Raw genomic sequence first — 24,000 nt, 5'->3', positions numbered from 1 at the left:
TTATAGAGGCTGCCTTAGCACGACACTGATGTGGGCCTAGGTGTCCCAGAGTAGTTCAAGCCAGCTCATGGGTAGCAAAGAGAAATATAGTCCAATATCCAGTTTACTACAGTTCGCTTAGAAGCAGAACCAGGATTTTTAGGACTGACTGTGACTAATAGTTACAAAGATTTCCTTATGTCGTTTGGTTGATGGATATAGTAGAGAGTAATATTCATCTGCAGTTAAGAGATGTAGAATAGCCATACTGGGTCAGACCAATGGTCCATCAAGCCCAATATCCTGCTTCCAACAGTGGCCAATCCAGGTCACAAGTACCTGGAAGAACCCCAAACAATAGCAACACTCCATGCTACCAATTCCAGGGCAAGTATAACATTTTAGTTCTAATTCTTATTCAGTTACAAAACATATAATTTTCTATTCTTATTTTATTTTAGTTCTGACAATCTTAATTCTAGTTTTTATTCAGTCTTCTGAAAATGTTAGTTATTCAGTTCTTATTCCAGGTACAAACACATGACTAAATTTCATGTCATGCTTCTTTCTTTTTTTTTTTTAAATCACGTGCAAAACAGACACAACAACAAACGTAGCTCCAGTGTAAAACCAAACTAATAGCACAAACAGGCTAGTAATCACACAGCAGTAGTTAAGAGATACTAACAAGGATCCAGGCAACTACTGCTATTAAAGGTACATAGTTATTTCTTTTTTTGCTGAGAGCAAAACAAACAATAACATAGCTCCAGTGATTCTTCTTAAAATATTGAGTAGAGAGATGTGGTAGCCGTGTTAGTCCACTTCTAAAAGCAGTCAATAGAAATAGAATAAAATAAAACATAGAAAAGAAAATAGTGACATACAACCCAGAGCTGGAAAAACTGAGGAAAATCATAAGAGATCTGCAGCCACTACTCCAGGACGATGAATTACTGAAAGAGATATTCCCATCCCCACCAGTGCTGGCCTTCCGACAGCCACCCAATTTAAAACACAAGCTAGTGAGAAGCAAGCTCTCAATAGAGACCCATAAAGAAGAGAATGGCACACATCCTTGCAATACATCCAGCTGCAAACTATGCCAAAACATTTCACAAGACCCCACAGTCATTCACAAAGGAAAAATATTCAACATAAAAGAATCCTTCACATGCTCATCTTCCAATGTAGTATATCTCATCCAGTGAGATAACAAGCCAGATGAGGAAGAAGAGATTTAATTTACATAGACATCATATGAAAAATGCCAGTGTCAACCAAGATGTTACCTCTTTGGGACAGCACTTTACAAAACCAGAACACTGTACTATTGAGTTCATAGTGAGAATACTTAAGGGAAACTTTAAAACAATACAGGAACGCAAGACCTTTGAAGTCGAAATGATTAAATATTTTGACACCCACCAGACAGGACTTAAAGATCTGGGCTTTCTAGCCCCTTATAAACCATGAAATTTCACTGCTTTGTCACCCTCTGATCACCATGCATATCTCCCTCCCCCCATCCTCTCAGCCCTCTCTGTTTCTCACCTAGCCCACCCTTCCCTCATCCTTTCAGACTGTCACTGAAATACTTTGATGTTTCACTTATATATGCTGTTACTTATCAAAATTTGCTTATTTTTGATCTGACGAAGAAGGGCTACCTTCAAAAGCTAATAAAAAAATGTATTTCGTCCAATAAAAAAGGTATCATCTTATTTTCTTTTCTATGTTTTATTTTATTCTATTTCTATTGACTGCTTTTAAAATATCTACTATAATAAAACTCACCCTCAATGTTCTGAAGACAACGTTCTGAAGTCACTCAGTCACTCCCTGAAGGGTTCATGGATTCATGGTGGTGAAGCCACAACACTGACCATGTCTCTCTGCCCCGCCCTCGCATGACGGACCAATCAGAAAAAACACCCTCAACATTATGAAACACAAAGGACCATCACAACACCGTTCCCAGGCAACACTAGGCAACGTAAGATGGACCAATCAGAGGAAACTACGTGACAATAAGGGAGGAGCATTCCCCAGCAGAATGGCTCATTATCTGTGCAGCACGGAGAGCACAGAACCACCGCTGGAACGAGAGAAGAATATTCCTGCTGTGGGTATGTGCAAAAATAGACCGGGGGGGGGGGATTTTTAAATGCCTAATGCCAGTACTGAAGAGTGCCAGAGGGCCCATAGCAAAGACTATATTTGGGATCGCTTGACATGGAGTCAGAGGAGCCGGAAAACAACATGCCCGTCACCATCTGGGACGTGGGCGAACAGGACAAGCTGCGGCCCAGCTGGAAGGATTACCCGCGACCCAGCCAGCAGCAAACAGCGACCAAGGAAGGGGGAGGAGTAGGGAAACACCTTTCCTGCCTAGGAATCGCTGGAGACTGGCTGCCAAACTAACAAAACAACCGCACACCGACGCACCACCTCCATCATTCAAAAGGCATCCACTCTTTCTTCAACAGAAATGCAAACTAATAATACAAAACAAAGAATACCCGTTTTCTCACGCAGCTACAGGTAACTCCCCACCCCCTTCCTCTTCCCCTTTTGCCAAAGCGGCCGTGCCCAACCATCCCCAGCCTCAGGCAAGCCGTCTCCCACCTCAGGGATTCCCCGAGCACCGGAAAAAGAAGACGCAGCTTCCCGCAGCGCATGTTCCAGCATTCCCCTGCAGCCGGCCTGAAATGGACCAAACATACCGGATCACCACCCGATGGCCCAAGACCGTGCTCCTCTCCCTTCCGCCAACTTAAAACAACCATCCCCGTCCTCAGGCAAGCCGTCTCCCACCTCCAGGATGCCCAGAACCCCAGCCCAACGGAAAAAGACGGCGCTGCTTCCCACAGCACATTTCTCTTCCAGTGTTCCCCTACAGCAGCCCTGAAATGGCCAAAAAATACCGACAGACCAAGAAAGTGCTCCTCTACCTTCCGCCCATTTAAAACAACACTGCTGCCTCAGCACAACACAAAAAAAAAAAAAGGAAAAAACAATCCACCACTCAGCAAAGGCTGACCCCCCTACAACCACATTTACATTTCACCAACAGAAAGACCCCCCTCCACAAACCTCCTTGACAGACAAAACCACACACACACAATACAACAGACACACACCCTCAAAGCCACACACCAATCCATCCCACTTTGCCAGCATAGCACAGCACATCCCCCAACCCCCCAAGCAAAAAAACAAAACAAAAAAAAAAAAAGACACACATCAACAACCTGCACACACACCCCACCCTCACACACACACAAAATAACTCTGACACATACACACAAAAAAAACACATGCTAGCACCCGTTTCATTGGTTTCGGAAACGGGCCTTTTTTACTAGTTGAAACATAATACCAATATTATTTTGTTCACTGTAACTGTTAAAGAGTTTAGCATTTAGTTTTAGAAATACTTTTATTTCCAAGCAATTTTCAAGTCTATTTCTATTTCTTTGTTCAGCAATCATCAATCCACACAGAGAAGAGCTCTTTTTAGATAGGCTTGTGATGCAAGGGCAGACAGAAGATCTTGAGCCACAGGAAGTAATGTGTCACAAACTGCATTTCTCTCACGACAAAACTGAAAAACATTCTGTGGTATTATTTGTAGAAGTCTAATTTCTGCAATGTATTTACTTATTTGCGCATCAACAGTTTCTTGAATACGAGTAGGACTTCTTACTTCTATAATTTTCATTTCTTAGCAACAAGAATGCTGGGGGCGTTGACATTTCAACTCTGTGCAATAGGTGATTCACTTTCTGTGAAGGCTTTGTTGCAGACTGTTTCCTGTGCTGTCCAATCAACTATGAATTGTTTTGCAACTGCAAGTACAGTCATTTCTGAAAGTAGCAAACAGCTGCAACTGAAGGATTGAGGCTTGCATCAATGGGAAGATGACTGAAAGTACTGTTCTCAGTGAAGGACTGCAGGATGTCAAAAATAGAGGAGAATCGATTGTTGAATTCTTTTAAAAATTCCTCCTTCACGCTCTTTGGTACATTTGACTTTTTAATGTGACACTGCAAATTAAGTAGTGAAGGAATAAATGAGACAGAGAGTATAAATTGCTTAGCAACACGTCTGTCTGTTCAACAACAAAGTTCCTCCAACTTTATCCATTCAGACACTATAGCATGGAAAAAGTCCAGAAAGAACTTCATTAATCTCTCCTTTCGGCTAAAGAAGAAATCTTGACATTCCAAGGTACTATCCTACTATAAAGGGCAGCCATCTACAATTCCTTTACCACAATTATTATGAAGTCTCTCTGTAGCCACAGAAGGTTTTCTGAAGTTATTAACTATCTTGCGTGCCTTTATCAAGATATCAACATATCTGTTTCAATATAGGTTCTTGATGGTCAACTGAATCAAACACGCCATACAAGGCATCCATGGGTACACTGTGTTACAAAGAATATTAAATTCTAGAGTTAATTTAAATTCATCCCGATTATCTTGTGAACTTTCAGAGACACTGTGATATTAAGATCAACATTGTCTTCTTCATCAGCTTCATCACTGTCTGAATTAGCAACACATGATCTACCATTTTTCATATTACCATGGTTTGTTTTGTCAATGTGACTGTCTCAAAAGAGCACAAACTGTTTTAACTATATTTACTCCATTATTGGAAATGATTAACAATACATTGTAAGGCATGATATCCCACTCTATCAGACTTTCATTTAGACATTGTGCAATTGCATCCCCAGTATGTTCATGAGGTAGTTTCTTATGGTTAAGGACTACATGTTGTCATAACTAGGGGGAGCCCTGGTGTCCGTTCCCAAGTTTATTCCACTGCCTGGGCAACAATTCCCCAGCATCAGCCAGAGAGGTGTTGTCCTGAAGGAGCTCAGTCTATACTGTCCTCCTTCTTTCCAATCCCAACAGCCATCCCTCCATAATCTTCCTAAGTACTCAATAAAAGACTATGCTCTCAAATTCAAAGTGTCACTTCTTTATTCAGCTTAATTCAAATATATGAACTTCCCTGTTTTCACTCAGAAGAGCAAACACAAACATTGACAAACATTCCTCAGGTGAGTTTCCAACACAGGAGGGTTAATCTTACAACTCTCTATATTTTTATTAGTCTGAAAAAAGCAGCATGTACAAAATAAGCAGCACTAAACATTTTTAGCTAACTGCTGCAACATGAATGTGCTAACCAGAATTCAAGTCTTCCCATCCCCTTTATCATTTTTGTCTCCCTTCTCTGTACCCTAATTTTGCTATATCTTGGGATGCAGTGACCAGAATTGCACAGTATTTGAGGTGCGGTCGCATATGGAGCGATACAAAAGTATTATTACATTCTCATTTTTGTTTTCCATTCATATCCTAATAATTCCTAACATTCTATTTGATTTCTTAGCCACCGCTGCACATTGAGCAAAGGGTTTCAACGTATTATCAACAATGACACTTATATCCTTTTCCTGGACAGTGACTCCTAATGTGGAACCTTGCATCACGAAGCTATAGTTTGGGTTCCTCTTTCTAACGTGCACCAAATAAACTTGCTTACTTAAATGTCATCTGCCATTTGGATGCCCAGTCCTCAATCTTATAAGGTCTTCTTGCAATTTAACAACTTTGAATAACTTTGTCATATCAGCAAATTTAATTACCTCACTAGTTATTCCCATCTCTCGATCATTTATAAATATGTTAAAGAAGCAGCAGTCCCAGGACAGATCCCCTGGAAAACCCCACTATCTATCCATCTCTATTGAGAATACTGATCATTTAACCTTACTCTTTTCTATCTTTTAACCAGTTTTTAATCCACAATAAGACACTACCTCCTATCCCAAAACTTTCTAATTTCCTCAGGTGCCATTCAGGAGGTACTCTTACCAAATGCATTTTGAAAATCCAGATACACAATAATTGACCGGCTCACCTTTATCCACGTATTTTATGCACTCCTCCCCCCCACCCCCGCACAGAAATGCAGATTGGTGAGGCAAGATTTCCCTTGACTAAATCCATGTTGGCTTCGTCTCAAAGCGAAGATAATTACCTGTAGCAGGTATTCTCTAAGGACATGAGGACAGCAGGAATTATATTCTCACAAGTGAGTGACGCCGACCCATGTCGCCCGGTCCAGGATTTACCAAAGATAAATGAGAGATCTGTGGAGCGTGAGCAGCACTCCATAGTGCATGCAAGAGTGTCTTCCCGCCTGCCGCGAGAACACGGTCTCCTCAGTTTTCCAAACAGTAACCAAGCCAGGTTACAAGTACCTAGCACAAACCCAAATCACAAATCCCAGGGAAAGCAGTTGCTTCCCATGTCTGTCTCAAGAGCAGACTATGGACGTTTTCCTCCAGGAATCTGTCCAAACCTTTTTTAAACCCAGATACAGTAACCGCTGTTACTGCATCCTCTGGCAAAGAGTTCCAGAGCTTAACTATTTGTTGAGTGAAAAAATATTTCCTCCCATTTGTTTTAAAAGTATTTCCATGTTACTTCCTCGAATGTCCCCTAGTCTTTGTACTTTTGGAACGAGTAAAAAATCGATTTACTTCTAGTCGTTCTACAAAACTCAGGATCTTCTGGACCTCAATCATATCTCCCCTCATCGGTCTCTTTTCGAAGCTGAAGAGCCCTAACCTCTTTAGTCTTTCCTCATATGACAGGAGTTCCATCCCCTTTATCATTTTATTAGGCTCTTAGCTCATGTCCAGAACTAAGGAAAATTACAGAATGCTTTTCTGCTTAGGTCTGTGGGAACGTGGTCACATGCTTTCCCAAGTCCAGGTGGCCAAGCTGGGCCTGTGAAATAAGTGCCATCCTCCCCATCACATACCAAATTAGTTAGAGCTGTATCTTATCTTATGCATTCCAACTTATTTTTGTATTTACAAGAAAAGTTACTTTCGGTCAAAGACAGAGCTGAAAAACAATCTTTAAAATTCACTTCCATTACAAACAGCCAATATAATAAGGCATATGTTAAGTGTGCTGAACATCAGCACACAGCATTCTAACGCATGTATTGAAAATTATTTTATTCTCGATGCAGTAAATTAATGGCACAAAATTACTGCAGTGTTAAAAAACAAATGTGCGCTGACAGAAAAAAGTTAGCAAACACGGCTGTTGTAGCATTACAGTTTAGTGCCCCGGGGGTGGGGGCTCTCCACCTGTCAGAGCGTGAATGGGTATTTTCTCAAATGCTGAGAGAAGGGAGACCAAAAAAAGAAAAGCAAAGCCCAGCAAAAGATCCATGATGGCCCAGTCATTTTCCCAGACCTTGAAAACATTTCCCTCGTGGCCCAGAGAGTCCCTTGAACCCTGACATTTTGGGGTTGGGATGCAGAACTAATGTTCTTAAAATCAACTACACACTTTAATGAGGTGAGAACTCTTAATGAAAGTTAATCAATACACAAAATATAATGTTCTCAAAAACAATATAAGCAAAACCATAAAGGTGCACAATATCAACTGAAGAGGAAGAAAAAAAGCTTTAAAGAGTTTCCAGGGACTAACACCCTTATAAAGCTGCAGCCTCCTTTATTGACTGAAACCATTCATCACTAACATAAAAAACCCTTTCTTTATCAATTATTTATTAACTGTCTACTGCAGCTTTTATACAAAATCTTTACTTAACTTTAGACTGCTCTATGGTTGAAGCACAAAGTCGCAGAGCCTCTATCCAGCGTCAGAAACCAACTTTGGCCACCTTTTCATCCAACTGCTTCAGGTTCACTGGCTTACTTCTGGATATAAAGAACAATTAGTCAGGCTGAATGACCTATTGAAGACATGCTATTAAAATAAATTAAAATAAAATACTACTTCTTACATGCTTCAGGCTGAACTTCACACAACTCCCATGACACTCTAAGAAGGTGCCGCTAGATAACTTGACATAAAATGCCTTTCACTAAAAAACTAATCAAAAAAACATACTTTCTTGTATACAAAGAAGTATGTTTATAATGCACAATACTGAAAAATGTATTTCAAAGGAATGTATTTATAAAAAAATAACACCATTCAATCTTAGCATTTAAACCCTTTAAGGATTGTAGTTTGAAAATCCATTTCTATTCTTGCCATAATAAAATCTTTTGTCTATCACCTCCTCTACGGGACGGCTTTATCCATTGAAGAGCTAGGCAATGCAGTGAAACAAAACTGTTATGATGCTGGTTAAAATGTATTGCTAAAGATGAGGTGGTTTTTCCAGTCTTGATCCTACTTTTATGCTCCAAAAGACGAGAATTCAACCTCCTTGGTTTGCACGAGGATTTTTATTGCAAACTGAATTTCTGTTTCTTAATATTTTACATCCAAAGATGCCTGTATTATAAGTTTTGCTAAATGTTCACAAGAAATTGGTGAACCCACCGGGATGAACGATACTATCCAGTCAGGGTTCTCTTTCAGAACCTTAAGTATGTGGATTGTTTTTTTGTTTGGTTGGTTTTTTTGGCTCTGTTGTTACAGCAGGTCTTATATACGTAATTCTACAGTTTTTATTAGACGGCTTGCAGAAGTTGACTGTGATTTAAGACAAACAATTCTAGTAATATTAGATGTGGTATCCTTTAATACACTGTTATTCCCCAAATCAAAGCACTAGATGTTTTACAAACCTTTTTGGATAAGAGGCCCCACATAGATGTTCCTACATCTTTCATTCTTCGCCTGAGCATGTTTATCAATTGAAAATGAATACTACATGCACAACAGATTATGTTGTGTACTGTATAGTCTGTCCTTGTTAACAGCCAATAAAAGAGGCTGCAGCTTTATAAGGGTGATAGTCCTTGAAAGTTTTGGAGGGCTTTTTCCTTCTTTTTCAGTTGATATTATGGGGAAACAGCAAGGAGGCTGATTTTATTATGGCAAGAACAGAAATGGATTTTCAAACTACAATCCTTGGAGCCAAAGGGTTTAAATGCTAAGATTGAATGGTGTAATTTTTTCTAAATACATTCCTCTGAAATGCACTTTTCAGTATTGTGCATTATACAAGGAAGTATGTTTTTTTTTAATTGGTTGTTTAGTTAAAGGCATCTTACATCATGTTATTTAGGGAGGCACCTCTTAGTGTGTCGCAGCAGTTGTGTGAAGTTCAGCCAGGAACGTGGTGCATGTAAGAAATCGTATTTTATTTTAATAGTGTGTCTTTGATAGGTCTTTCAGCCTGAATAATTGTTCTTTATATCCAGAAGTAAGCCACCGACCCTGAAGCAGTTGGACGAAACGGTGGCCAAAATTGGTTCCTTGCGCTGAATGGAAGCTCTGGGACTGTGCTTCAACCAATGAGCAACAAAGCAGTCTAAAGTTAAGTAAAGATTTTTGTATAAAAGCTGCAGTACTGCCTGCAAGAGACACTTATTAAATAACTGGTAGAGGAAGTTTTTTTTAATGATGATGATGAACTGTTTCAGTCAATAAAGGAGACTGCAGCTTTATAAGAGTGATAATCCCTGGAAGCTCTTTGAGGCTTTTCCCTTCCTTTTCAGTTGATATTATGCACTACTACTACTATTTATCATTTCTATAGCGCTACAAGGCATACGCAGTGCTGTACACCATACACAAAAAGACAGTCCCTGCTCAAAGAGCTTACAATCCAGTTAAGACAGGTAAACAGACAGAACAATTAAGGGTAAGGGGATAAGGAGGTGAGGATAAGGACAGGGCAAGTGAGTAGTGGTTAGGAGTCAAAAACAGTGGTAAAGAGGTGGGCTTTAAGTTTGGGCTTGAAAACAGCCAAAGACGGGGCTATACATACAGGCTCGGGAAATCTATTTCAGGCATGAGGTGCAGCAAGATAAAGGGAACGGAGTCTAGAATTTGCAAAAGAGGAGAAAGGGACGGATAAGAGAGATTTATCTACAGAACGGAGTACCCGAAGGGGGGCATAGGGAGAGACGAAAGTGGAGAGGTACTGGGGAGTGGCAGAGTGAATGCACTTATAGGTCAATAAGAGAAGCTTGAACTGAATACGGAAACGGATAGGGAGCCAGTGAAGTGACTTATGCACCTTTATGGTTTTGCTTCTATTGTTTTTGAGAACATTATATTTTGTATGCAGAACTAATGCCCCATTTGCTACTGCCTCCAGCATTGCCTTCTTGAAAAATAGCAGCACCTCACCCCTAGTGGTGTGTTGGGGCACACAGCTAGTAGTCAATCTGCCAAACCCCTTGTGGTGCCTCCTAATACACCATTAAGGGTCAGCTGCCACCATTTTGCAAGATGGTGGCACAGAAGACAGAACCAAATAGACATTGCTGCTGTTTCCCAACACCAAAAACAGATAGGTGGCAGGATGGGGAGGGGGGTTAGGCAGTCCAACGCGCAAAAGGTAAGTCTACTGGAAAGGGTTATCTAAGGTAAAGTTCTGCACTTCACCTCAGATGATCCATTAATCCCACACTGGAATCTTTACCATTACCAGGGGAAAAAAAACCATGCCAAAATTTAACTCTCACTCTCTCTCTCTCAAATATTTGAAAGGTATTAATCCGCAAACAAAGCTTTTCCAGAGACGGGAAGGCGGTAGAACCAGAGGACATGAATTGAGGTTGAAGGGGGACAGACTTAGGAGTAATGTCAGGAAGTATTTTTTCACAGAGAGGGTGGGTGGTGGATACATGGAATGCCCTCCCGCGGGAGGTGGTGATGAAAACAGTAATGGAATTCAAACATGCATGGGATAAACACAAAGGAATCCTGTTTAGAAGGAATAGATCCACAGAATCTTAGCGGACATTGTGTGACAACACCAGTAATTGGGAAGCAAAACCAGTGCTGGGCAGACTTCTACGGTCTACGCCCTGATCGTGACCGAATACAAATGGATGGGCTAGAGTGTAAATTTTAAGGGGCTTCAACGTTAGCTTCAGAACTTTTAGAACAAGAACAGTGCTGGGCAGACTTCTACAGTCTGTGCCCTGAGAATGGCAAGGACAAATCAAACTTGGGTATACATATAAAGTATCACATACCATGTAAAATGAGTTTATCTTGTTGGTATATACAACTTGAGGAAAACTCTTTATGGAATATTTCTAATTTTAAAAAATTTACATCATTTAAAAGGAAAAAATAACCACTCTACTTAATAGTAAAACAATTAGAACTGATTTAGGTACTCAGAATAAACTTTACTATTACTTCAAAAGCCATCTGTGGACCGCCACCAGGAGGAAATCCGGCAAAGGCTGGTGGGGTACCACTGGCAGGGAGTGGGAGGTCACCCACGTCGTCCACAGCAGGGCACTCAACGGGAAGTTCCAGAGAGACCAGCCCTGAAGGCCAATATTGGGCCTTAAGGGCAGCTTCACTGGATGCATTTAACAGCTTGAGAGTGGACCTGTTTTGTTGTTAGATGAGTGACTATGGAGTATGTGGTTGTGTGTATAGGTATTGCTGACGACGGTAGTATGTGCGGTTTTGACATGGCTACCAGATGTTCTTGGAGACTGAAAGGAATGTACGGGGGGGGGGGGGGGGGGGGAGGAAACATTGTATTTGCTTACCAGTTTTTTATGGGCTCTGTTTCTTAACGGGTAAATTACTCTGGAGTTTCACTTCCTTGGGAGGAGAGGCGGACTATGGTGCTGGTCCAGACATGGGATTGGGATGGGGGATGGGTGGGGAGTGAGTCCTGGATGGTTGACATATGAATGGGGGTTTGACTGTGGGAATGGGGAAACTTGAAGTGAGGATTATGTCATATAATGTAAAAGATCTTAATTCTCCTGGGAAACACAGACTATTATTTTGGGAACTGGGTACACTAAAAGGCAATATCTGTTTTATTCAGGAGACTCATCTTAAAAGGGCTCATGAGTGGATGGTGACTTCTAGACAGTATCTTCTAAGGTATTGGGTAGCTAACACACAGGAACCCTTATAGGGAGGAGTAGGTATTTTGTTCTCTAAAGATGTACAAGTTGAGGTTAAACTGATTAAGCAGGATGATCAAGGCCGCTTTCTTTTGCTGGTGATTACTCTGGCTGGAAGGGTATATACGTTAGTTAATGTCTATGCTCCAAATGTGGGTCAGGGACGATTCCTGAAGGCTTACTCCTCAGATATTCTACGCCTGCAGGAATGGGAGCTGATTATAGGGGGAGATTTTAATCTAACATTAACCCCAAGGCTGGATAATTCAGGGGGTAGGGGAAATAGATATAGTAAAGGTGTGGCTTTTAATTGGTTCTGGGGTTTTCTGAGAAATAGAAGATAGTGTTAAAAAGAATAATGTTTTTTTTTTTTCGAGTAGCTAGTCACCCAATTATGGGGTCCCGCAGGGATCACCTTTGTCTCCAATTTTATTTAATATTTTTATGAGTTCATTGGGATTTTATAAGGATTCTTCTCTGTATTATATTTTTTTCTTTGCAGATGACATTTTTATATTAGTTCCTATTACTTCTGGATTTGATGAGGGTCATGTTAATACTGGATTGCATTAACAATATACATAATTGGACGTCTAATAATTATTTAAAGCTTAATACAAACTAAATTTATTTTTGTGATATCTTAGACATGTCCAAAACAATTTCTCTAAACATCTTTACTGGGTGTTGTTATACTAGCTACACAACTAAATATGGAACATCAGATAAACAGTTTGAGTAAAAAGACATTTTTTTAGGCTATGTCAACTGCAGTGAAGACATTCTTTTTCCTGAATAGTTTCAAGTGATAGTTAAAATGATAATTCTTTCACAGGCTGAATACTGCAATGCTTTGTATGCTGATATACATCAAAAGTTGTTAAATAGACTGCAAATGATGCAGAACACTGCCGCAAAATTAATATATAGATGTAGGAAGTATGATGAGGCATCACCTTTATTGAAAGAACTTCATTGGCTGCCACTCCAAGCTCCAGTTGATTTTAAAGCAGCCTGTTTGGTTTACAAGATCTTTACAGGTTGTTTCCCAGTTTCTCACTGGTCAATTGTTATTTTTTTCCTTCTGGTAGGATAATGGCTCACTAATTCTTTTATGAGACTTCATTTTCCGTCAGTTAAAGATGTATGCTATAAGCATTTTCATGTTGTCTGTTTGCTTAGCAATCTTGTAAGGTCTGAAAGATTATTCCTGTTTATATTTCTGACTATCCTTATTTATTTAACGTTTAGAAAGGCTTTGAATTATTATTTGTTTGATAAATATCTAGGCTCAGTATATACTCTTTTTATGTAACTCGCTTTGATTCCTTGGTTGATTTAAGCAGGATATAAGCAACAAAATGGAATGGAAAAGAATTTTACAAGGGCAGTGGGAACAAATCATTAGCCAAAATCATACCTGAGTATTTATGACTTTCTCTTTACTTAAGCATTGACCCAGATACTGACATCTAGACAAATGGGAACTCAAATATTCATGCATATGATCTAAATACAAAACAGGAGAAAAGAACCAACTCATCAATCTCCTATCAAGTAGCCTTATAAACTAGAGGCTCTCTAATTTGATAGCAACCCAGGAATACAGCCAAGATTTGTGTTAACAGGGCCTGGAACTGCACGCGTTACTCGCTTCAATCACCCACATCACCAAGCATCCATTTATTGTCAGATGTGTTACTGTATGCTCGGGTCTGCAAGTCTGAATTCAATTTAATTCGACATTACTTATCTTGACTAAGTTTGTTGGTTTTTATAAAGCAGCTGCAGTGTAACTCAGCATTTGCCACTCACACACTACAGGGCTCTTAACCACTTCAAACTGTTTTCTCTCCTTATTATCAGTGTTCAGCCAATCATATTTTTGAAATAGAGCTTTTCAAGACATCTAGCCCTGGTAAAACTGTAATTCTTGCTAGGATACAAGAACTCTACAATAATCAACCATCTTTGTTTCAGTTGCTTATCACCTGTCTTTCTGATCTATCTCCTTCCCCACAATGTTCACTATAGCCACTGTTCCAGTGGAGTACCTGGAACATTTTTTTTCTTTTTAACCACTTTTGTATTTGATATCATCTCCTTATCACAGGTGGGTAGAATTAGTGCTATGCAACATGTCCCTATGAAGAGTTCTTGTTGGTCTGAATGGTATATAAAAGACTGCAATTTTGCAACATTGGTCTGGAAACAAAAACAAAAAAAAAGTTATAAAATAACTTTTCCATTCAAAAAAGAGACATACATATAAAATACATCTGGTCAAAGATACTGGATAAAATCAGCATCTTCTGCACCTAACCTTGGATTAAAAAAAAATCACTTATTTCATCTACTTTCTACTATGAAACTATCTTTATCAATAGAAAACACATCTCTTCTAAACAAAAAGTGAAATTACTCACCTGTGGCAAGTGTTCTCAGAGAACAGCAGGCCAAGAATTCTCACAGATGATGTCATCTGATGGAGCCTGGTATGGATGCTGACTAGTGAGATTAATGTAGAACTTTCTGGCAGGATCCCACCTCGCATGCGCTGGTGCCTTCCTGCCTAGACACACAAGCACTGGTCCCTCAGTCATGTAAAATAGCTAAGAATACAACTCCAAGGGGAGGTGGGAGGGTATGTGTGAATACTTGGCCTGTAGTCCTCAGAGAACACCTGCTGCAGGTGAGTAACATCATGTTCTCACAGGACAAGCAGGCCACTTGTATTCACACAGCTGGGAATCCCTAGCTATCAGGGTCACTGAAAACAACGCTAGGATAATAGGGATTTGAAACACTGAGGCCTTAAAGTCAATTAAACTGAAACTATTTACATTCTAATTGTGAAGGTGCAGCCTGGAATGAAAGAAAACTGGGTCCAGGGGATGGAGTTGGATTCCAGACACCAAAAAAAATCTTCAAGACTGACTGACTGTCTGACCGAACCAGCTGGCCCGTCAAGTAAACTGCACAAGGCAGTAATGAGATGATAATGTGTAGACAGATGAACATGTCACAGTTTTGCGACTCTCCTCCATGAAGGCCAACCTCAAGTGGACTATCGACGTAGCCATGGCTTTAGCAAACAACACAAAACATAAGAATAGCCATACTGCTTTGTATTATTGTTTCCCTATGAAGATGTTGCATATTTCGTGTATTTTTTTCAAGATTTATTGAATATTGTAATTATTAAAATTTGAAAATAAATTTAAAAAAAAAATAGCCATACTGGGTCAAACCAATGGTCCATCTAGCCCAGTACCCTGCTTACAGTAGTGGACAATCCAGATCACAAGTACCTGGTAGAAACCCAATTAGTAGCACCGTTCCATGATACAAATCCCAGAGCAAGCAGTAGCTTCCCCCATGTTCATCTCAATAACCCAATATGGACATTTCCTACAGGAACTTGTCCAAATCTTTTTCAAAGTCAGACACACCTACCGCCATTACCATAGCCTCTGGCAACGAGTTCCAGAGCTTAACTATTCTTTAGGTGAAAACATATTTTCTCCTATATGTTTTAAACGTATTTCCATGCAATTTCATTGTGTGTCCCCTGGTCTCTGAGGTCTGCAAAATCCTGAGTGGTGTGGAGCGAATGGAGGTAAATCAATTTTTCACTCATTCAAAAAGTACAATCATACCCCCCCCCCCCCCCCCCAGCCAGCCATCTCTTTGCCTTTCCTCATATGGGGGCAGTTCCATCCCCTCTATCATTTTGTTCGCTCTTCTCTGAATCTTTTCTGATTCCACTATATATTTTTTGAGCTATGGTAACCGAAACTGAACACAATACTCAAGGTAAGATCACACCATGGAGCAATACAGAGGTATTATAATATTTTTGGTCTTATTTTGCATCTCTCTCCTAATAATTCCTAGCATCCTGTTTGCTTATTTGGCCACTGCTGCACACCGGGCAGAAGATTTCAGCGTATTGTCTACACCGACATCTAGATCTAGGTCTTTTTCTTGAGTGCTGATTCCTAAGTGGGCCCTAGAATCAGATAACTACGATTCGGATTATTCTTCCCAATGTGAATCACTTTGCATTTGTCCACATTAAATTTCATCTGCCAATTGGATGCCTAGTCTTCCAGTTTCCTAAAGTCCTCCTGCAATTTTTCACAGTCCACATGCGTTTTTGACAACTTTGAATAGTTTTGTGTCATCCGCAAACTTAATTATCTCACTCATTGTTCCGATTTCCAGACCATTTATTAATACGTTAAGTAGCACCAGTCCCAGTACAGATTCTGCAGCACTCCACTATTCACCCTGTTCCACTGAGAAAAATGGCCACTTAACCCTACTCTCTTTTTTTCTGTCCAATAACCAATTCTTAATACACAGAAGGACACTGCCTCCTATCCCATGTCTCCTTAATTTTCTCAGGAGTCTCTCATGGGGTACTTTGTCAAAAGCTTTCTGAAAATCTAGATACACCACATCAATCGGCTAAACTTTATACATTTGTTTATTCATGCCTTTAAATTGGTGAGACAAGACCTCTCCCCCAACGCTCTGTTCCATTAAGCCATGTTTACCTACGTGTTCTGCAATTTTATTCTTTATAATAGTTTCCACTATTTTGGCCGGGCACTGAAGTCAGGCTTACTTGTCTGTAATTTCCTGGATCACACCTGGAACCGTTTTTAAAAATCAGTATCACATTAGCCACCCTCCAGTCTTCAGGTACTAAGGACAATTTTAACAACAGGTTACAGATTACTTAGCAGCAGATCAGCAATTTTATGTTTGGGTTCTGTCAATACCCTAAGGTGCACAGCATCCAGGTCCAGGAGATTTATCACTCTAACTTGTCAACTTGACTCAGTACATCTTCCAAGTTCACCGAGATTTCATTCAGTTCCTCCGCATCTTCACCCCTGAAAACCATTTCTGGTACAGGTAGATCTCTTACATCTTCTTCCGTAAAGACCAAAGCAAAGAATTATTTCAATCTCTCCACTATGGCCTTGTCCTCCTCGAGTGCTCCTTTTGTTCCTTCTTGATCTAACGGTCCCACAGATTTCCTCACAGGCTTCCTGATTCTGATATACCTGAAAAAGTGTTACTATGAGTTTTCATCTCCGCAGCCAGCAAGTGTAGAGGAATTCAATTTATTCAAACGAAGCACCCAACTTGGCAATGTTTTGCCTTAACAGGCTGCGTCAGGGATAGGGCTGCTGATTTGAACATATAAAATTAAAAACCAAACATTGATAAATTATAAACAAACCAATTAAATATCAAATCAAAAAAATCTTACAATTTCTAACTATAAAAGTACATATAGAAAAATGAAGTCCAGAGTGACAGCAAAATTACACTTTCATCCCAAGGACTAACATGTAATAAAATAATTTGGCAACCAGACTTAGAAAGGTGCAGGAGATATTGAAGCAGCTTTTGTATAGGGCAAGTGAGGGGGGTATAAGGTCTTGCCCTCACACCAAATGGCAAACCTCCTCCACTTAAATGAGTAACACCTCTTTGTGAAGACTTTCCTGAAAGCCAGCAAGAAACAGGAGACTCCCTGCAGCAAATCTAAGGATTCAAATTCTATGCTCTCAACATTCAAGCAATGAGGGCCAAGGACTGGAGGATGAGATGAAGAAAGGATTTCTCATTCTGTGTGATGAGGGTCAGAAAATATTCCAATTTGTACGGATCTTCGGAGGACAACTCCAGAAGAGGAGGAAACAAGATCTGCCTCGGCAAGTAAGCAGCGATTAGGATCATAGTTCCCTGGTCTTGAGTTTCAGCAAAGACTTCTCTATGACAGGTACTGGAGGATACACATATAGAAGACCCTCCCCCCAATGTAGAAGAAAGGCATCAGATGCTAGTTTGCCATATGATCTGAGCCTGGAACAGAACTGGGGGGCTTTGTTGTTGAGATGAGTGGCAAAAAGATCCACCGAGGGAGTGCCTCACTCTTCAAAGACCTTGAAGGCTATGCTCATGTTGAGAGACCACTTGTGCGGTTGCAAAACCCTTCTCAGTCTATCCACCAAGTAGTTGTCCTTTCCTGCTAAGTACGTGGCTCAGAGGACCATTCTGTAAAGGAGGGTTAATTGCCCTCCACCGCTCCTGACAGAAGGGATAGGATCCTCTACCCCCCCTGCTTGTTGACATAGAACACTGAAACCTGTTTGTCTGTTTGAATGAGAATAATTTGGTTATGTAGCCAATCTCTGAAAGCCTTTAGAGGGTTCCAAAAGGCCATTTGCTTCCTGAGCAGACTAAGTTCCTTGGGTGTGAATCCCATCCACATGAGCAACCCATCCCGCATTGGATGCATCCGTTGTCAGCACCTTCTGAGGAGGTGGATTTGGAATGGTAGTCCCACAATCAAATTTGTTCAAATTGTCCACTAGAAAAAGGCATGAGTCAACTCTGATGGAATATGGATTACATCTGCTAGATTCCCAGTCACCTGAGACTACTGAAAAGCTAGGGTCCACTGGAACTCACTCAAATGAAGACATGGCAAAGGAGTGACATGGCCATGTAGTCCATCAAGCTGTGACCTGCTTGCTGCTTTGGACCTGCTAGGCAAGTGCTGTCAAGGTCTCTGTTGTCGCTTGTGGAAGAAAAGCCCAAGACTGCAATATATCGAGAAGGGCTCCTGTGTACTCCAATCGCTGCACCAGGAGAAGGTGGAACTTGGGGTAGTTTACGACAAACCCTAGTAACTCCAACACCAGAATAGTTAGGCACATTGAATGTTGCTTCCTCCTGTGATGTGCTCTTGACCAGTTAATCGTCCAGATAGGGAAACACATACTCCCAGTCTGCACAAATACGCTGCAAGTACCACTACAGTGAATGTTCTGTGAGCTGAAGTGAGAACAAATGGCAGCACACGATACTGGTAGTGGTTTCCCTATTCAGAATCCGTGATTTCGATACTTCCTGTAACTAGGAAGTATCGAAATGCGGGTATAGGCATCCTTCAAGTCTAGAGAGCCTCGACAATCTTTTCCTTGAATCATGGGGAGAAGGGTACCCAGGGAAATCATCCTGAATTTTTCTTTGACCAGGAATTCATTTAAGGCCTTTAGGGCAGGAGGATTACATCCCATCCTAGACCTTTTGGGCACAATGAAGTACTGTACCTGGAATAGAATCCCTTCCCTTCTTCCCCAATGGAACAGGTTCAACTGCATTGGCCTCTAGAAGGGTGGAGATTTCCTCTACAAGTACCTGCTTGTGCCAACAGCTAATGCATTCAATTCTGGCTGCTGTATCTCAAAAAAGAAATAGTGGAACTAGAAAAGGTTCAAAGAAGAGTGACCAAAATGATAAAGGGGATAGAACTCCTTCCATATGAGGGAAGGCTAAAGAGGTTAACGCTCTTCAGCTTGGAAAAGAGAAGGCTGAGGGGGGGATATGACTGAGTTCTATAAAATCCTGAGTGAATCAATTTTTCCCTCTTTCAAAATGTACAAAGACTATGGCACACTCAATGTAATTACATAGAAATACTTTTAAAACAAGTAGGAGAAAATATTTTTTTCACGTAAAGAATAGTTAATCTCTGGAACTCACTGCTGGAGGACGTGGTAATGGCGGTTAACGTATATGGGTTTAAAAAAGTTTTGTACAAGTTCCTGGGGAAAAAGTCCATAGTCCGCTATTGAAATAGACATAGGGGAAGCCACTGATTGACATGGGCTTGGTAGCATGGAATGTTGCTTCTATTTGGGTTTCTGACAAGTACTTGTGACCTGGTTGGCCACTGCTGGATGAAGGATACTGGGCTAGATGGACCATTGGTCTGACCCAGTGTGGCTATTCTTATGTTCTTAATGATGCTCTCAGTGGGCAGTTTAGTGGTCTTTGATGCCAATGCAGTGCATAACCAAGACTGACTATTTGAAGAACACACTGGTCCAATGTTACAAGGGACCAATTGTGTTGGAAAAAAAATTCAGCCTCCCTCCTACCAGTAGGCTGTCCAAGATGGTTACTTTGAGTGCAGCTACGCTTTCCTGAAGTTAGTCAAAAGCTTGTCCCTTGTTTTGACTGGGGAGCTGGCTGGAACTTCTGAAGTCAGGACTGGTGAGGCCGAGAATGCTGGGCCTGGGAGTTTTGGGCAGAGTGAGAAGGCGGCAAAAACCTACAACTTTGGGCATAGAAGGGTTGACGCCATCTGGGCCCACTCAAAAAACTCCTAGAAGAGAAGGCTACAGCTAGAGGTTGCTGAGACAGGGTTTGGATGGTATCTTTATGAAGTCAGCGACCTTCTCCAACTTGTCCCCAAACAGACTGTTTGCTCGGCAGGCATATCTGCTAAGCTCTCCTAAACCAAGTCAGAGACACGCAGCCATGAGAGCCTTCACATCCCAACACCCATAGCAGAGAGTCTGGACACAATGTCAAAAGAATCGTATGCAACCCTAGCCAGATACTTCCTACACTCCAGCTGCTTACTGGCCAACTGGCAAAGCTCTACAGCCTGCTCCTGGGAAAAGAATCTGAAGACGTACTGTAATGTGTAGCAAAGATTGCAAGTGGAGCTGGTAGGACTGGATGTGGGCAATCAGCACAGTCCTGAAAAGCTTTCCTCCCAAATGAGTCTAGTATCCAAGCCTCTCTATCTGAGCTTGGATACTAGATGAGGCATGAGTCCTAGAGCACCTAGCTCTTTTGAGGACGGATTCGACAACCACAGGCAATTGTGTCCTCTTGAATCTGGAAGCCTTCTGGATATGATACTGCATATCCATCTTCTTAGGTGTGACCTACACTAAGACGGGAGATTCCCAGTTCTTTGTCAGTGCATCTTTAAGGATAGAGTGCAATGGTACTGTGACCCCTTCCCGAGTCCAAAACAGATGACATCTCTGCCCTGGGCTCTTCCTCCATGTCAAACTTAAATGGGATGGCAGAAGCCATCTCCTTGAAGAAACTGGTAAAGAGAGTTCCTCAGGTGAGCTTCAGGCACTGTGCATCAATGAGGGCAGATGCTTATGCTTCTTGGGCTTGCCGATGTTCAGTATCGCAGTCACTCAGTGCCAATGAGGGCATCATCAAACCTGTAAGTGAACTTGGTGTCAGGTCCAATGCTGACTGGTCCAGGGGTCTAACTTTCAGCGCCCGATGTCAAGAGAGGTGTTGACCTTCTTGATGCTGGTGCACTCCCAGTGGTAGTTGATGTATTAGCAGCCACCGAGGTCAATGTTTCCTGTGCCAGTGTCAATGTATCAGCCTTTGAGAAGCCAAAAAGTCTTTCCTGCTGGACCTGCCGCACCCTCTGTGTCCTGAACTGCATTTGCAAACAGAAACAACAAGAATTAGGCTCATGGTCAGGTCCAAGACACCCAATGCACCAAAACTGATAGTCTGTCACGGAAATCACCCGATTACACTGGGCTCACCCTTTTGAAACCACTAGTTTTCTTCTTGGACAATAAGAAATGTTATCGCACCCAAATTAAACTTGATTTTAAACTGTAAAGAGAGGAGCAGCATTCAAATTGAGGTCAGAACTCCGGCCTAAATGGGCCTAGCAACTTGCAAAAAAAAAAAAAGGAAACGAAGAGCCAAAAACATTACAAAAATTAAAGAGAAACAGAAAAAAGGAAGAGAAAAACAACCACGAAGGAACAAAAAGACCCATATGGGAAGACTCTGTAAATTACATAAAAATACACACCAAGAGGAGAACATAATGATGCGTCCTCCCTGATCCACAGAAAAACAAAGATTGAGGGACCCGCACTCATGCATCAGGCAGGAAGGCACCAGAACCTACGTGGTGGGATGCTGCTAGTAAGTTCTACATTAATCTCGCTAGCTAGTGTCTGCACCAGGCTCCATCAGATGATGCTACCCAGCTGTGAAAATACAACTGGCCTGCTTGTCCTTGGAGAAATGCACATTCCCATTTATAGAAAGACAAACCACAGAATTACTTTCCAGGTTAAAACAGCAGATAGTGAAAATGGGTCAGATGAAGTACATTTTTCTTCCTTGTTGCTTTCAGCATAAAATTGTTGGAATATACTAAAGTATCTCCAGAACTTTGTCGGTTTTAAATGTCACCTGCAACCATGTTAGATGTTGCCTGTAATACACATCTTTATCTGTTTCAGTACCATATACAATTTAATACTGCATGCCTTTACTTCTCTTCCCACTTTGGGAATGCTGAGATGATACTGTACATTTATTTAAAAAACACAGAATGTTATAATTAAATATTTCAGAAATAGGCATAGGGCTGATAAGCAGACTACAGTTGTAAGATCAATATACACTGTTTTTAAACTCTAGCAATAAACAAGCTCAGTTGTTGAAGACCAGTTCATAACTGATACTGGGGTCAAGCCTAGAGGGAACATGCCTTCCATGCCCTATTAGAAAAACAATCATCTCTAGGATGCTTTGGAAGGCAGCACATTTTTTGTATTTGTACTTGATAAGTTCTCTTTTTTTCTCGAATATTGTCATAATTATCCAACAAGCCACAGATACAGTCAGTCATACAGAGATCTGGGATTAAACTAAAGTATAGGAAGATGAAGCGACTTGCAAAAGGTTACATACATAGAGCCCACTGTATTTCTGCTATACATTATTACTATACATTTCCCAGTTGCCCTTCGGAAGCAAGCCTCCTAGCCTGTCACTCACCATGGTTCCAAAGGGAATGGCCCTGGAAGCATGATAGTAGATTGCAATGAAGTTTATGAAGAAGGCAGTGCCACACACCATAGCAGGGATGAGGAAAGCACCAACAAACATCTGCTTAATCCACCTTCTTCCTGCAGGACAATATAAAACAAGTTAGGCTTTCCATATGTTGATATTTTTGTAATGGCACCTGATTTGAATGAGTGCTCTCAAACCTTAAGAAAGACCTAAGAACTATATCGATCTTGTGGAACAATGGAACTGGGGACATCTTTTTAAAGCTTAATAAGCTAAAAACAAAAGTTCTATGATAAGTAATTCAACTGAGGATATATCATTGGGAATCACCCTCAATTCAGGTAAATCCCTCCCAATCATCAACGGTATTAGGTATCATCCTGGTCTCAAATTTATCAATGAAACCACAGATCACTGAACTTAAGAAAACACTCTTAAAATTTAGGCAACTTAGATCTATACTGTCTTTTTTCATGAATATCATTTTAGGATGTTAGTTTACACTTTACTACTTCCACAACTTGATTATTGCAATTCGCTATATCAAAGGGATTCATAGTTACAAAATGCTATGGCAAAATCAATATATGGTGCTCATTCAACTGCATTGTTTGTCTATTCAAATGCGTGTGTAGTTTTTAACATTTTGAATGGCCTGGAATCTAGATAGCAACAAAAAAGGAGGAAGGAAAGAAATGAAGTGTACAATTGAATGTTTAAAATAATTTTTTATTAAAATGACGGAGAACTTGACACGGGTCATGTTTCTGCCTTATGGCCTGCATCAGGAGTCCAAAATATCTTTAAAAAAGAAATGCACACAATTCACCAACTAAAAACATAAACACACAAATAAGAACATAGAGACATCTTGAGACATCATCTTGCGTTTTACCAAGGAACACCTCCAGTGTCTTTTGCAAGATCCCTCACCATTTGATGAAGATGAATCCTCCTCGGAAACACTAACGGATGAGTGGTCCATTATGTTTCTATGATATAGTTAATCTGAAGAAAAATATTACATTACACAACTATTCTTCAGTACTGCCAGACCAAGAGGATTACCATGGAAACCGAGAGAATCTTGAGAGGCCTGCACTGGCCTCAAAATGTAACATTTCTCACAGGAACAGAGTCAACAGCCCTAAGCAGTGTTGCCAAGGTTGCAGTTTAACCGCCCAATTGGGCGGCTTTCCGCAACCCGCTGCGGGAAATTTTTGACCGTTGCGGGTTGCGATGGGCAGGGTTAGTGACGTTGTGGGAGGGATTGGTGACGACAGGGTGGAGCTGACGGTGGGGGCGGGGTGATGACGGTGGGGGCGGGGTTTTGTGTGGAAAATTTTTTTTCAATCTGGCAACCCTGGCCCTAAGCCTGACTAACTAAACAAACTGTACTGCCATGCTCTGAGAAAGGG

The 24,000-nt window shown here is 40.9% G+C and overlaps 1 protein-coding gene across 1 annotated transcript in view; it reads right to left on the bottom strand.

Moving 5' to 3' along the window:
- Positions 1-24,000, bottom strand: part of TM9SF3 (transmembrane 9 superfamily member 3) — a 145,733-nt gene that overhangs the window by 48,368 nt on the left and 73,365 nt on the right. The window contains exon 9 of the mRNA XM_030203479.1: positions 22,565-22,695. Within this exon, the coding sequence (XP_030059339.1) occupies positions 22,565-22,695 (131 nt within the window). The remainder of the gene's footprint in view (positions 1-22,564; positions 22,696-24,000) is intronic.

The sequence above is a fragment of the Microcaecilia unicolor genome, chromosome 5 (genome assembly GCF_901765095.1).
Source record: "Microcaecilia unicolor chromosome 5, aMicUni1.1, whole genome shotgun sequence".
Classification (NCBI taxonomy): domain Eukaryota; kingdom Metazoa; phylum Chordata; class Amphibia; order Gymnophiona; family Siphonopidae; genus Microcaecilia; species Microcaecilia unicolor.
The sequence above is the reverse complement of the archived record's forward strand: the minus strand, read 5'-3'. Positions and strand labels throughout refer to the sequence as shown.